General features: G+C 47.3%; 1 protein-coding gene across 2 annotated transcripts in view; it reads right to left on the bottom strand.

Moving 5' to 3' along the window:
* The window catches only part of KIRREL3 (kirre like nephrin family adhesion molecule 3), an 823,243-nt gene that overhangs the window by 119,862 nt on the left and 688,716 nt on the right, over window positions 1-14,665 (bottom strand). For both annotated transcript variants that reach the window (XM_077249436.1, XM_077249437.1), the window contains exon 5: window positions 4,948-5,105. In XM_077249436.1, the coding sequence (XP_077105551.1) occupies window positions 4,948-5,105 (158 nt within the window). The remainder of the gene's footprint in view (window positions 1-4,947; window positions 5,106-14,665) is intronic.

The raw sequence follows: 14,665 nt of genomic DNA, 5'->3' as shown, positions 1-14,665 counted from the left end.
TTCGTAGCGAGGTCCCTTCTGCAGATTGTATTTTTAATTATCTGGTTGCGCCAGCCGCAGGGATTACAGGGTCGGCTGCAGGGAGCAGATACACACAAGCAAATGTTCCTCTTGTCGGTTCAGTAAGAAAACAGGAGGCGGAATAAAAGAGCAGGAAAACACGAGGGGCGCGCCATTGTTTCTGCCCGGGAGGATTAACGAAGCTGGAATAGCATCTAACAAGGCCCCCGACAGCAGCAGAGACCCCAGTAATTCATTGTATACAAACAGACCTTGAATTGTCACATTCTATGCTCCAGTCACCTCCAAAGCTGCAGACAATATGTTACTGATGCTGGGAGGGGATATTTACACGCCATAGTCATGTGACCTAACACCCTACTATCATCTAAGCTCCCACAATGCACTGCACTTTGCTGAAACCAGCAGAATTTGGAATGCAGCTCTGGGTGGGACTGGAGAATGACACATGATTTACACTTAGCATAAAAATATAAAGTTACTCAGCGTCAGCGCTGCAAAATACTCATTGGTTAGTCAGTCAGCCAATTAAAGTGGGAAAGTATCCACAAAGCAATCAGATTGCTCCTGAGACGTTTAATGTGATTGGTCCTTATCAAAGTGACAGTATGCAGGCGGGGCTGTGACAACCAATCACTGTCGTAGTGGCTGTCACCATCTACGCTTGAAATATTCATAGTAACATTGTAGCACACGTGGTTGTGTCCTGTTACATTGTAGCACACGTGGTTGTGACCTGTTACATTGTAGCACACGTGGTTGTGTCCTGTTACATTGTAGCACACGTGGTTGTGTCCTGTTACATTGTAGCACACGTGGTTGTGTCCTGTTACATTGTAGCACACGTGGTTGTGTCCTGTTACATTGTAGCACACGTGGTTGTGTCCTGTTACATTGTAGCACACGTGGTTGTGTCCTGTTACATTGTAGCACACGTGGTTGTGTCCTGTTACATTGTAGCACACGTGGTTGTGTCCTGTTACATTGTAGCACACGTGGTTGTGTCCTGTTACATTGTAGCACACGTGGTTGTGACCTGTTACATTGTAGCACACGTGGTTGTGTCCTGTTACATTGTAGCACACGTGGTTGTGTCCTGTTACATTGTAGCACACGTGGTTGTGTCCTGTTACATTGTAGCACACGTGGTTGTGTCCTGTTACATTGTAGCACACGTGGTTGTGTTCTGTTACATTGTAGCACACGTGGTTGTGTCCTGTTACATTGTAGCACACGTGGTTGTGTCCTGTTACATTGTAGCACACGTGGTTGTGTCCTGTTACATTGTAGCACACGTGGTTGTGACCTGTTACATTGTAGCACACGTGGTTGTGTCCTGTTACATTGTAGCACACGTGGTTGTGTCCTGTTACATTGTAGCACACGTGGTTGTGTTCTGTTACATTGTAGCACACGTGGTTGTGTCCTGTTACATTGTAGCACACGTGGTTGTGTCCTGTTACATTGTAGCACACGTGGTTGTGTCCTGTTACATTGTAGCACACGTGGTTGTGTCCTGTTACATTGTAGCACACGTGGTTGTGTCCTGTTACATTGTAGCACACGTGGTTGTGTCCTGTTACATTGTAGCACACGTGGTTGTGACCTGTTACATTGTAGCACACGTGGTTGTGTCCTGTTACATTGTAGCACACGTGGTTGTGTCCTGTTACATTGTAGCACACGTGGTTGTGACCTGTTACATTGTAGCACACGTGGTTGTGTCCTGTTACATTGTAGCACATGTGGTTGTGTCCTGTTACATTGTAGCACACGTGGTTGTGTTCTGTTACATTGTAGCACACGTGGTTGTGTCCTGTTACATTGTAGCACACGTGGTTGTGTCCTGTTACATTGTAGCACACGTGGTTGTGTCCTGTTACATTGTAGCACACGTGGTTGTGACCTGTTACATTGTAGCACACGTGGTTGTGTCCTGTTACATTGTAGCACACGTGGTTGTGTCCTGTTACATTGTAGCACACGTGGTTGTGACCTGTTACATTGTAGCACACGTGGTTGTGTCCTGTTACATTGTAGCACACGTGGTTGTGTCCTGTTACATTGTAGCACACGTGGTTGTGTCCTGTTACATTGTAGCACACGTGGTTGTGTCCTGTTACATTGTAGCACACGTGGTTGTGACCTGTTACATTGTAGCACACGTGGTTGTGTCCTGTTACATTGTAGTACATCTGGTTGTGTCCTGTTACATTGTAGCACACGTGGTTGTGACCTGTTACATTGTAGTACATCTGGTTGTGACCTGTTACATTGTAGCACATGTGGTTGTGTCCTGTTACATTGTAGTACATCTGGTTGTGTTCTGTTACATTGTAGCCGACGTGGTTGTGACCTGTTACATTGTAGTACATCTGGTTGTGACCTGTTACATTGTAGCACATGTGGTTGTGTTCTGTTACATTGTAGTACATCTGGTTGTGACCTGTTACATTGTAGCCGACGTGGTTGTGACCTGTTACATTGTAGCACACGTGGTTGTGTTCTGTTACATTGTAGTACATCTGGTTGTGTTCTGTTACATTGTAGCACACGTGGTTGTGTTCTGTTACATTGTAGTACATCTGGTTGTGTCCTGTTACATTGTAGCACACGTGGTTGTGACCTGTTACATTGTAGTACATCTGGTTGTGTTCTGTTACATTGTAGTACATCTGGTTGTGTTCTGTTACATTGTAGCACACGTGGTTGTGAACTGTTACATCGTAGTACATCTGGTTGTGAACTGTTACATTGTAGTACATCTGGTTGTGTCCTGTTACATTGTAGCACACGTGGTTGTGACCTGTTACATCGTAGTACATCTGGTTGTGTTCTGTTACATTGTAGTACATCTGGTTGTGTTCTGTTACATTGTAGCACATGTGGTTGTGAACTGTTACATTGTAGTACATCTGGTTGTGTTCTGTTACATTGTAGTACATCTGGTTGTGTTCTGTTACATTGTAGTACATCTGGTTGTGTTCTGTTACATTGTAGCACATGTGGTTGTGAACTGTTACATTGTAGTACATCTGGTTGTGTTCTGTTACATTGTAGCACATGTGGTTGTGAACTGTTACATTGTAGTACATCTGGTTGTGTTCTGTTACATTGTAGTACATCTGGTTGTGTTCTGTTACATTGTAGCACATGTGGTTATGAACTGTTACATTGTAGTACATCTGGTTGTGTTCTGTTACATTGTAGCACATGTGGTTGTGAACTGTTACATTGTAGTACATCTGGTTGTGTTCTGTTACATTGTAGCACATGTGGTTGTGTTCTGTTACATTGTAGCACATGTGGTTGTGTTCTGTTACATTGTAGCACATGTGGTTGTGACCTGTTACATTGTAGTACATCTGGTTGTGTTCTGTTACATTGTAGTACATCTGGTTGTGTTCTGTTACATTGTAGCACACGTGGTTGTGTTCTGTTACATTGTAGTACATCTGGTTGTGTTCTGTTACATTGTAGTACATCTGGTTGTGTTCTGTTACATTGTAGCACACGTGGTTGTGACCTGTTACATTGAAGTAAATAGATCAACTGACCGAACAATATATATATATATATATATATATATATATATATATATATATATAAATAGTTTGTAGCCAAAAAAAGTCAAATATACAATAGATCAATGGCCAAACTTATATGTGCTAAAAAACAGGGAAATGTGAAATATGTGAAATATGAATAGCATACTGGCTTATGAACTTTATGAACAAACACATGAGATTTTTAGCACAAGATTTGCAAACGTTGTGAGCCCATTCACCAAAACGTCAAGGTAATCTCAGATCGAATGTATATATATATATATATATATATATATATATTGTTCGGTCAGTTGATCTATTTACTATATATTATTTTCTGACTTGAACGCCCTGCCCTTCTCCATGTTTTAATTACATCTCAACACAATTGGTTCTGAGCGTCCTATATAAGTAGGCTTTACCCTGTCATTAGCCATAAGCAAGTGTTCACATTAGGTATTCAGCTCAGATACCATAGGTAAGTGTTCACACCAGACAGTCAGTGTAGTTACCCATTCGATCTGAGATTACCTTGACGTTTTGGTGAATGGGCTCACAACGTTTGCAAATCTTGTGCTAAAAATCTCATGTGTTTGTTCATAAAGTTCATAAGCCAGTATGCTATTCATATTTCACATATTTCACATTTCCCTGTTTTTTAGCACATATAAGTTTGGCCATTGATCTATTGTATACTGTTACATTGAAGTACATCTGGTTGTGTTCTGTTACATTGTAGTACATCTGGTTGTGTTCTGTTACATTGTAGCACACGTGGTTGTGACCTGTTACATTGTAGTACATCTGGTTGTGTTCTGTTACATTGTAGTACATCTGGTTGTGCTCTTTTACATCGTAGTACATCTGGTTGTGTTATGTTACATCGTAGCACACGTGATTGTGTTCTGTTACATCGTAGTACATCTGGTTGTGTTCTGTTACATTGTAGCACATGTGGTTGTGTTCTGTTACATTGTAGCACATGTGGTTGTGTTCTGTTACATTGTAGCACATGTGGTTGTGTTCTGTTACATTGTAGCACATGTGGTTGTGTTTTGTTACATTGCAGCACATCTGGTTGTGCTCTGTTACAATGTAGCAGATCTCGCTGTGCTCTGTTACAATGTAGCAGATCTGGTTGTGCTCTGTTACAATGTAGCAGATCTGGCTGTGCTCTGTTACAATGTAGCAGATCTCGCTGTGCTCTGTTACAATGTAGCAGATCTGCTTGTGCTCTGTTACAATGTAGCAGATCTGGTTGTGCTGTTACAATGTAGCAGAGCTGAATGTGTGGTGAGTCTAGGTGCCCCTTGTGGCTCAGCCCCAGGACACCGGTGGCCCTCAGTGTTACATCACATACTGCAGCCTCGGCGCTCACCTTAGAATACGTCGCTCCGTTCAGAACTTCTCCATTCCTCATCCAGATGATGGTTGCTGCTGGTTTGGCGTTGTCTGCGTGGCACGTTAAATTCAGAGGGTCTCCGGCCCGGAGGCTTACTATAGGGCCACCAATAATTACCGGATCATCTGGCGGAACTGTGGGGGAAACACAAGTCGTCTTATTATCCAACATCAGCCGTCACTGCTACATTGTACCAAACAGCCTCCAACAGCTCTGGCTGTGACCTGACAGCACATACATCAGTTACAGAGGGGCTGCACGAAATGTTAAAAACATGGCTGCTTTCCACCATAGACAGCGCCACGCTCATCCACAGGTCAGGTCTGGTATTGCAATCACCTGGATGTGAGCTGTAATCCCAGACGCGATCTGCAGATGAGGGGGGCGCTGGTAATCTCTAATATATTAGCTCTAATCAGTCACATAAACAAACGAGGTGCAAATACTACAGGAAAATGGTGTCCTGCGAATGCGCCAGAAGGACAATGTGCCGACCCCCAGCCAATCAGATAATTTCTTCACAGTTGTAGCAGCAGGAGGCGACGCTGCTCCGCGTCCTGCCCATAGAGCGCTCATCGCACCGTTCGTCACTGTTACCCAGCGATACGGCTGATTAATGGCGGCCGTTACAGACGCTTCGCAGATGATTGAAATGACGTTTCTCTCATTGGTTTCAATTTTCCAATTAAAGTTTAGTCGTTATGGTTTTTGTAAAAAGCATTAAGTGACGGCGCCTCACGACTCGTCACTAGCGGGGAACATTTATAATGCGGGGGCTCCCTGTACGGGGGGCTCGTAATATTCAAGATTACCGCGTCCACCATTTCTAACCGCTATCGCAATCAGAGCTGCAGCTTTGGCTACAGAGCACCCCCAAAATCCAACTAATCCCCCCAAAAAACGGAAACCTTTGTTTATAGAAAAACTCTTTCCTATGTAAAATGGCCATTACTGCTCTGCGAGGTGGTCAGTACGCTCTGTGAGGTGGTCACTGCAGTCTGTGAGGTGGTCAGTACGCTCCACGTGGTGGTCACTGCGCTCTATCAGGTGGTCACTGCAGTCTGTGAGGTGGTCAGTACGCTCCACGTGGTGGTCACTGCGCTCCACAGGGTGGTCAGTGCACTCCACAAGGTGGTCAATGCACTCCACAAGGTGGTCAATACGCTCTGCAAGGTGGTCACTGCGGTCCACGAGGTGGTCACTGCGCTCTGTGAGGTGGTCAGTGCACTCCACGAGATGGTCAGTACGCTCCAGGTGGTGGTCACTGCGCTCTATGAGGTGGTCAGTGCACTCCACAAGGTGGTCAGTACGCTCTGCAAGGTGGTCACTGCGGTCTGTGAGGTGGTCACTGCGGTCTGTGAGGTGATCAGTGTGCTCCACAGGGTGGTCATTGCACTCCACAAGGTGGTCAATACGCTCTGCAAGGTTGTCACTGCGGTCCACGAGGCGGTCACTGCGGTCTGTGAGGTGGTCAGTATGCTCCACGTGGTGGTCACTGCACTCTATGAGGTGGTCAGTGTGCTCCACAGGGTGGTCCGTGCACTCCACAAGGTGGTCAATACGCTCTGTAAGGTGGTCACTGTGGTCCACGAGGTGGTCACTGTGCTCTGTGAGGTGGTCAGCGCACTCCACGAGATGGTCAGTACGCTCCAGGTGGTGGTCACTGCGCTCCACAGGGTGGTCAATATGCTCTGCAAGGTGGTCACTGCGGTCCACAACGTGGTCACTGCGGTCTGTGAAGTGGTCAGTACGCTCCGCGAGGTGGTCACTGCTCTCCACAGGGTGGTCAGTACGCTCCATGGGGTGGTCACCGCGCTCCACGGGGTGGTCACTGCGCTCCACCGGGTGGTCAGTGCACTCCGCGAGGTGGTCACTATGCTCCACGGGGTGGTCAGTACACTCAGCCAGGTGGTCACTGTGCTCCGTGAGATGGTCTCTGTGCTCCTCAGACCCCGGCCTGTAGTACCTTGCCTTACATTACTGATATCACTTTGCAGGCGGTGCTGCGTACATGGGGAAGGGGGTCGCTGCGCAGTTCGCACACATGACGACTTACTGTGTCTTTGCGCACATGCCAGCATGACGTCTGCCATTTACGGCCCAGATGGTGATAAACGCTTTTCCCTTTACAAGCTTATTTATATAGAGATAGAGTGGCATCATGCAGTAGCGCCATCTGCAGCGCCGAACCTGCTGCATGTCACATTAGAGTGCAGAGAATACGGACACATGGGGAGCATGAGAAAGAGATGTCATCTCTCCACACCGCGGAAACAGACAGTCCTGGATTGTGAGGGTCCTCGGTTATTCCTTCTGGAAATATGACAACTGGGCGTTACCTTTCCTTTTGTTTCACAAGCAACACTGATTGGACAATGTCAGACCGTGCAGGGAGACGCCTAGTGGTAAATTTAAGATGACCCTCCGCCCACTATGGTCCGCTGGCTGCCTCATGTGTCGTTGTTTTCCTCCTGATGCCTCGTGTCGTTTTCCTCCTGATGCCTCGTGTCGTCGTTTTCCTCCTGATGCCTCATGTGTCGTTTTCCTCCTGATGCCTCGTGTCGTTGTTTTCTTCCTGATGCCTCATGTGTCGTTGTTTTCCTCCTGATGCCTCGTGTCAGTTTTCCTCCTGATGCCTCGTGTCGTCATTTTCCTCCTGATGCCTCAAGTCATTGTTTTCCTCCTCATGTCATTGTTTTCCTCCTGATGCCTCATGTGTGGTTGTTTTCCTCCTGATGCCTCATGTGTCGTTTTCCGCCTCATGTGTCATTGTTTTCCTCCTCATGCCTCATGTCATTTCCTCCTGATGCCTCATCCGCGCTGCACTGCTCCCTCTACACCTGCTGCCTTTCTTGCGCGGTTCAGGTTACTACTACCCTCCTCTTGTCACTGCCGCGCCATCTTGGGAGCAGCGATCTGCGCAGAGGAGGCAGTGGAAGGCACACCGGGCACCGGCAGTGCGACTGTCCATGGGCGATGGATCCTTACTGATCACTTTCTGGGTGGAAGATTCTGATTATATTTCCAGGAGGAATAACAGAGGAACAGCACAAAGTGGGAACATGATGGCATCTACTGGTTCCAGGAGACATGAAAGTATAGCCCAAGTTTAGAGCCTGGGGCCTCCGCGCAGGGCCTGGTATTACTCTAGGTCTCTGCTGTCAGCGGATGGGAACCTTCAGCCTGTAGGCCTCATTCACACGCTCAGTATTTCATCAGTGTTTGTAAGCCAAAATCAGGAGAAGAAAGGTATAATTTAAAGATTGTCGCCTGTTCGGTGGGTTGGAGACTCCTGGTTTCGTAACACAAATACTGATGTGTGAATGAGGCCTTACTGCCCTAATACTTCTCACAGCTGAAGGTTTGTTGCATTGTATCCAGCCCGGCCAGTCCTCTGTGATCGCACACTGATATATTGTGTCTGCAATCATCATCTCTCCCAGCGCCCTGTGGAGCCATCAGAATAGCTGCCGACAGGTCAACCTGGGGATTGGACCCAAAGGAGGCTGAGATGAGCAAATCCTCACCCAAAAGTGAGCAGTTCGGGGGGTCCTGGGGGCTTGATACGTGCTGGTAAATTAGCAGTAATCAGATGTGGACATGGGCACCAGTGGAGTACAGATTACCCCAGTGCAGACTGCAGAGTATACTACACCATGGGATTGGTGCAGTGCTCAAATCTAACACTAGGAGGAGCACAGATTAGAAAGTGCACAATGTAGTATACTATATACTCTGTACTCCCCCTAGTGTTAGATCAGAGTGTTGCACCGCATGATATAACATTGTGCACCAGATCCAACACTAGGGGGATTACAGATTATTTTTATATATACATTGTGGATTTTATCATGTGTCCTCCACCGTGTTAGATATATCCTGTGGTGCAGCACTCTGATCTAACACTAGGTGGCGCACAGATTATTGCTCTGCGGATTATGTGTTCGCTGTGTTTAATTACATTGCTCTGCATAGAGAACAGATCTGTTTGCAATTAATGCTTTCCCTCGTGCAGAAGCTGCTCCTTTATCTCGGCGATGTCACCGGTAGCGGTCTGCATGCATTCGCTCATTTATATGGGAATTGATGAATATTGCGCAGACGTTATCTTGTTATCTGGATTGGTGAGGCTCCGTGAGGCAGAGGTGCGGAGGAAAAGTGATTTATTCATCAGTTTCTGTTCATTTTCCTTGTGCAGCTATTACCAGTGAGGGATCGCCGTGTGCACATTCGCCTTTATTTACATAATTATTCCACATTGTTATTAGGGGACACAGAAATCTGAAACGCATCATCCTCCCCAGAACCCCCGTGTTTTATAATCTGTCGCTGCACCCCAGAGATGGTATCAGCGGGTTCTATATCTGTCGCTATCCCCGATCCTGTCCCCAGAGATGCTATCGGAGGGTTCTATATCTGTCCCTGCCCCCGATCCTGTCCCCAGAGATGGTATCGGCGGGTTCTATAGCTGTTCCTGCCCCCGATCCTGTCCCCAGAGATGGTATCAGCGGGTTCTATATCTGTCCCTGCCCCCGATCCTGTCCCCAGAGATGGTATCGGCGGGTTCTATAGCTGTCCCTGCCCCCGATCCTGTCCCCAGAGATGGTATCAGCGGGTTCTATATCTGTCGCTGTCCCCAGAGATGGTATCAGCGGGTTCTACATCTGTCCCTGCCCCGATCCTGTCCCCAGAGATCAGAGATGGTATCGGCAGGTTCTGTATCTGTCACTGCACCTCAGAGATGGTATCATCGTGTTCTATATTTGTCGCTGCCTCCGTTCCTGTACCCAGAGATAGTATCAGCGGATTCTGTATCTGTTGCTGCCCCTGGTCCTGTCCCCAGAGATGGTATAGGTAGGTTCTATATCTGTCGCTGCCAGGGCCGGTGTCAGCACCCGGCGTACCCGGGCAAGTGCCGGGGCCCTGGCGAGACAGGGGGGCTCATTCAAGGCCGGCGTTAGGGGCAGGCAGCTGCCTAGGGTCCCCGCTCCCCCTAGGGGCCCTCAGCTAGCGGCACATCACGCAGCCGCTATGGGGCCTCTGTGAGGCAGGGGGGCCGCCTGTCGTCAGCGTCAACTCCCATGCCGCTGCATTGAACTATACCGTCGTCTGCCGGTAAAGTTCAAAGCAAATGATGGAGGAGAGAGCGTCACCTGATGCTCCCTCTCCCATCATTCCCCACTCTTGACACTGCGGGTGCGCGATGACGTCATCGCGCACTCGCTGTGTGTCAGGCAGTGCAGCGGCAGCCGTCGGGACCGGAGCAGGGAGCAGCGCGGGCACGTTGAGAGGTGAGTGGGTTTTTTTTTAACTATAACAGTGAGTACTGGACTATGGGGCCATTCTTGGGGGTAGGGGGGCTGTGCTGTATACTACATGTCTGTGCTATATACTACATAACTGTTATATACTACGTGGGCTGTGCTATATACTATATGGGCTGTTATATGCTACGTGGGCTGTGCTATATACTACATGGCTGTTCTATATACTACGTGGGCCTTGTTATATACTATGTGGCTGTGCTATACACTATATGGGCTGTTATATGCTACGTGGGCTGCTATATACTACATGGCTGTTCTATATACTACGTGGGCCGTGTTATATACTATGTGGCTGTGCTATATAATATATGGACTGTTATATGCTACGTGGGCTGTGCTATATACTACATGTCTGTTCTATATACTAAGTGGGCCTTGTTATATACTACATGGCTGTTCTATATACTACGTGGGCCTTGTTATGTACTATGTGGCTGTGCTATATACTATACAGGCTGTTATATGCTACATGGGCTGTGCTATATACTACGTGGCTGTGTTATATGCTACGTGGGCTGTTATATACTACATGGCTGTGTTATATACTACGTGGGCTGTGTTATATACTACATGGCTGTGTTATATACGATCATGAATTGTATGTGTTAAAGGGGGGGGCCCACTGAGACTCTTTCGCCCGGGGCCCTCAAAAACCTGGAGCCGGCCCTGGTCGCTGCCCCTGGTCCTGTCCCCAGAGATAGTATCAACGGGTTCTATATTATTTATTCATATAGCACCATTGATTCCATGGTGCTGTACATGAGAAGGGGTTACATACAAATTACAGATATCACTTACAGTAAACTAACAATGACAGACTGATACAGAGGGGCGAGGACCCTGCCCTTGCGGGCTTACATTCTGCTGCTACACATTCTCCTGTGAACCATGTCAATGGACTTTGGATTTTATCCTCAATAAATTTTGATATTTTTGGAAGCTGGATTTCTTTTCCTGTTTGCCCCATTGTTTTACGTGATGACTGCACGGTATCCGGGCTTCCCCACAACAAATGCCTAATAGGTGAGCTGGTTTTTCATTATTTTTCCTTATTCTACAGGATGGTGGGGAAGGAGACAATAGGTTGAGGGTTGCAGGAGCTCCGGTGTTGGTGAGGCGGTAGATTCGGTAGTGGTGAGCAGGCAGCGGGGTCAGTGCAGGCTGTAAGCTTTCCTGAAGAGGTGGGTTTTCAGGTTTTGTCTGAAGGATCTGAATGTGGTTGATAGTCGGATGTGTTGGGGCAAAGAATTCCAGATGATGGGGGATATTCGGGAGACGTCTTGGAGGAGGTTGGGTGAGGAGCTAATAAGTGTGGAGGAGAGAAGGAGGTCTTGGGAGGACGGGAGATTATGTGAGGGAACATATCGGGAGATTAGTTCAGAGATATATGGAGGAGACAGGTTATGGATGGCTTTGTAGGTCAGTATTAGGCTAGGTTCACATTGCGTTAATGGGTTAACGCTAACGGACTGCGTTGCATGGCGAAATTGTCGCAATTAACGCCATGCAACGGGTCCGTTAGCGCACCCATTGACGGAAATGTGAATCTGCTCTCTAGCACATCGCTAGCGCATGCCATTTTCGGCACGTGCTAGCGATGTGCCGTCACTTTCTGACGGACCTCGGACGCTGCTTGCAGCGTCCGAGGTGCGCCCGAGGTCCGTTCCTCGCTAGCGCAGATCGGGGATCTGCGCTAGCGGGGATCGGCAAACGCGATCCCTATAGATACATTGTGTTAGCGCAATCCGCTAGCGCTATGCGCTTAACGGATTGCCCTAACGCAATGTGAACCTAGCCTTAGTCATTTGAACTGGATACGCTGAGGGAATTGGAGCCAGTGAAGAAATTTGCAGTGAGGAGAAGCAGAGGAGTAGCAAGGAGAGAGATGAATTAGTCGGGCAGCAGAGTTAAGGATTGACTGGAGAGGTGCAAGGGTGTTAGCAGGGAGGCCACAGATAAGGATGTTGCAGTAGTCGAGGCGGGAGATGATGAGGGCATGCACAAGCATTTTAGTAGATTGACGGTTGAGGAAAGGATGGATTTTGGAGATATTTTTGAGCTGGAGGCGACAGGAGGTAGAAAGAGCTTGGATGTGCGGTTTGAAGGACAGGGCAGAGTCAAGGGTTACTCCGAGGCAGCGGACTTCCGGTATGGGGGAAAGCGTGATGTCGTTAATTGCAACAGATAGCTCAGGTAAGGAAGATCTATGAGATGGAGGAAAGATGATGAGTTCAGATTTGTCCACATTAGTTGTTCAATATCTGTTGCTGCACCCCGATCTTGTCCCCAGAGATGGTATCGGCGGGTTCTATATCTGCTGCTGCCCCTGGTCCTGTCCCCAGAGATGGTATCAGCGGGTTCTATATCTATCGCTGCACCCCGGTCCTGTCCCCAGAGATGGTATCGGCAGGTTCTATATCTGTCGCTACCCCTGGTCCTGTCCCTAGAGATGGTATCAGCAGGTTCTATATCTGTCGCTGCCCCTGGTCCTGTCCCTAGAGATGGTATCAGCAGGTTCTATATCTGTCGCAGCCCCTGGTCCTGTCCCTAGAGATGGTATCGGCAGGATCTTTATATGTCGCTGTGTTAAAGGGTGAGCAGTAGCTCAAGAAGACGTCATGGCAAGTGGGTTGAATTTGATGAAATGGTTCTTGGTTTTGCATATTATTTATATATAAAAATGTATTTTACCCTTATGGCTGATTTGTGTTTTGGTTTCCTGGAGGCTTGAAGGCTGTAGGGATGTAGTTCGCACACTCTGGGTAAGATACAGTTAAATGGTTTGGGAATAGCCCACATTCTGGGAGGGGTGATGGCAAACAAAAAGGGGAAGCGCTTCCTAAATGGGAGCCTGAGACGTGTTAACTAGTGATGAGCGAATATACTCGTTACTCGAGATTTCCCGAGCACGCTCGGGTGTCCTCCGAGTATTTTTTAGTGCTCGGAAATTTAGTTTTTATTGCCGCAGCTGAATGATTTACAGCTATTAGCCAGCATAAGTACATGTGGGGGTTGCCTGGTTGCTAGGAAATCCAAACATGTACTTATGCTGGCTAACAGATGTAAATCATTCAGCTGCGGCAATAAAAACTAAATCTCCGAGCACTAAAAAATACTCGGAGGACCCCCGAGCGTGCTCGGGAAATCTCGAGTAACGAGTGTATTCGCTCATCACTAGTGTTAACGCAAGGTTCAAGTTCATGTACAGGTCCTTCTCAAAAAATTAGCATATAGTGTTAAATGTCATTATTTACCATAATGTAATGATTACAATTAAGCTTTCATATATTATAGATTCATTATCCACCAACTGAAATTTGTCAGGTCTTTTATTGTTTTAATACTGATGATTTTGGCCTACAACTCCTGATAACCCAAAAAACTGTCTCAATAAATTAGCATATCAAGAAAAGGTTCTCTAAATGACCTATTACCCTAATCTTCTGAATCAACTAATTAACTCTAAACACATGCAAAAGATACCTGAGGCTTTTAAAAACTCCCTGCCTGGTTCATTACTCAAAACCCCCATCATGGGTAAGACTAGCGACCTGACAGATGTCAAGAAGGCCATCATTGACACCCTCAAGCAAGAGGGTAAGACCCAGAAAGAAATTTCTCAACAAATAGGCTGTTCCCAGAGTGCTGTATCAAGGCACCTCAATGGTAAGTCTGTTGGAAGGAAACAATGTGGCAGAAAACGCTGTACAACGAGAAGAGGTGACCGGACCCTGAGGAAGATTGTGGAGAAGGACCGATTCCAGACCTTGGGGAACCTGAGGAAGCAGTGGACTGAGTCTGGTGTGGAAACATCCAGAGCCACCATGCACAGGCGTGTGCAGGAAATGGGCTACAGGTGCCGCATTCCCCAGGTAAAGCCACTTTTGAACCATAAACAGCGGCAGAAGCGCCTGACCTGGGCTACAGAGAAGCAGCACTGGACTGTTGCTAAGTGGTCCCAAGTACTTTTTTCTGATGAAAGCAAATTTTGCATGTCATTCGGAAATCAAGGTGCCAGAGTCTGGAGGAAGACTGGGGAGAAGGAAATGCCAAAATGCCTGAAGTCCAGTGTCAAGTACCCACAGTCAGTGATGGTGTGGGGTGCCATGTCAGCTGCTGGTGTTGGTCCACTGTGTTTCATCAAGGGCAGGGTCAATGCAGCTAGCTATCAGGAGATTTTGGAGCACTTCATGCTTCCATCGGCTGAAATGCTTTATGGAGATGAAGATTTCATTTTTCAGCACGACCTGGCACCTGCTCACAGTGCCAAAACCACTGGTAAATGGTTTACTGACCATGGTATTACTGTGCTCAATTGGCCTGCCAACTCTCCTGACCTGAACCCCATAGAGAATCTGTGGGATATT

The sequence above is a fragment of the Ranitomeya variabilis genome, chromosome 4, assembly GCF_051348905.1.
Source record: "Ranitomeya variabilis isolate aRanVar5 chromosome 4, aRanVar5.hap1, whole genome shotgun sequence".
Taxonomy (NCBI): Eukaryota; Metazoa; Chordata; class Amphibia; order Anura; family Dendrobatidae; genus Ranitomeya; species Ranitomeya variabilis.
The sequence above is the reverse complement of the archived record's forward strand: the minus strand, read 5'-3'. Positions and strand labels throughout refer to the sequence as shown.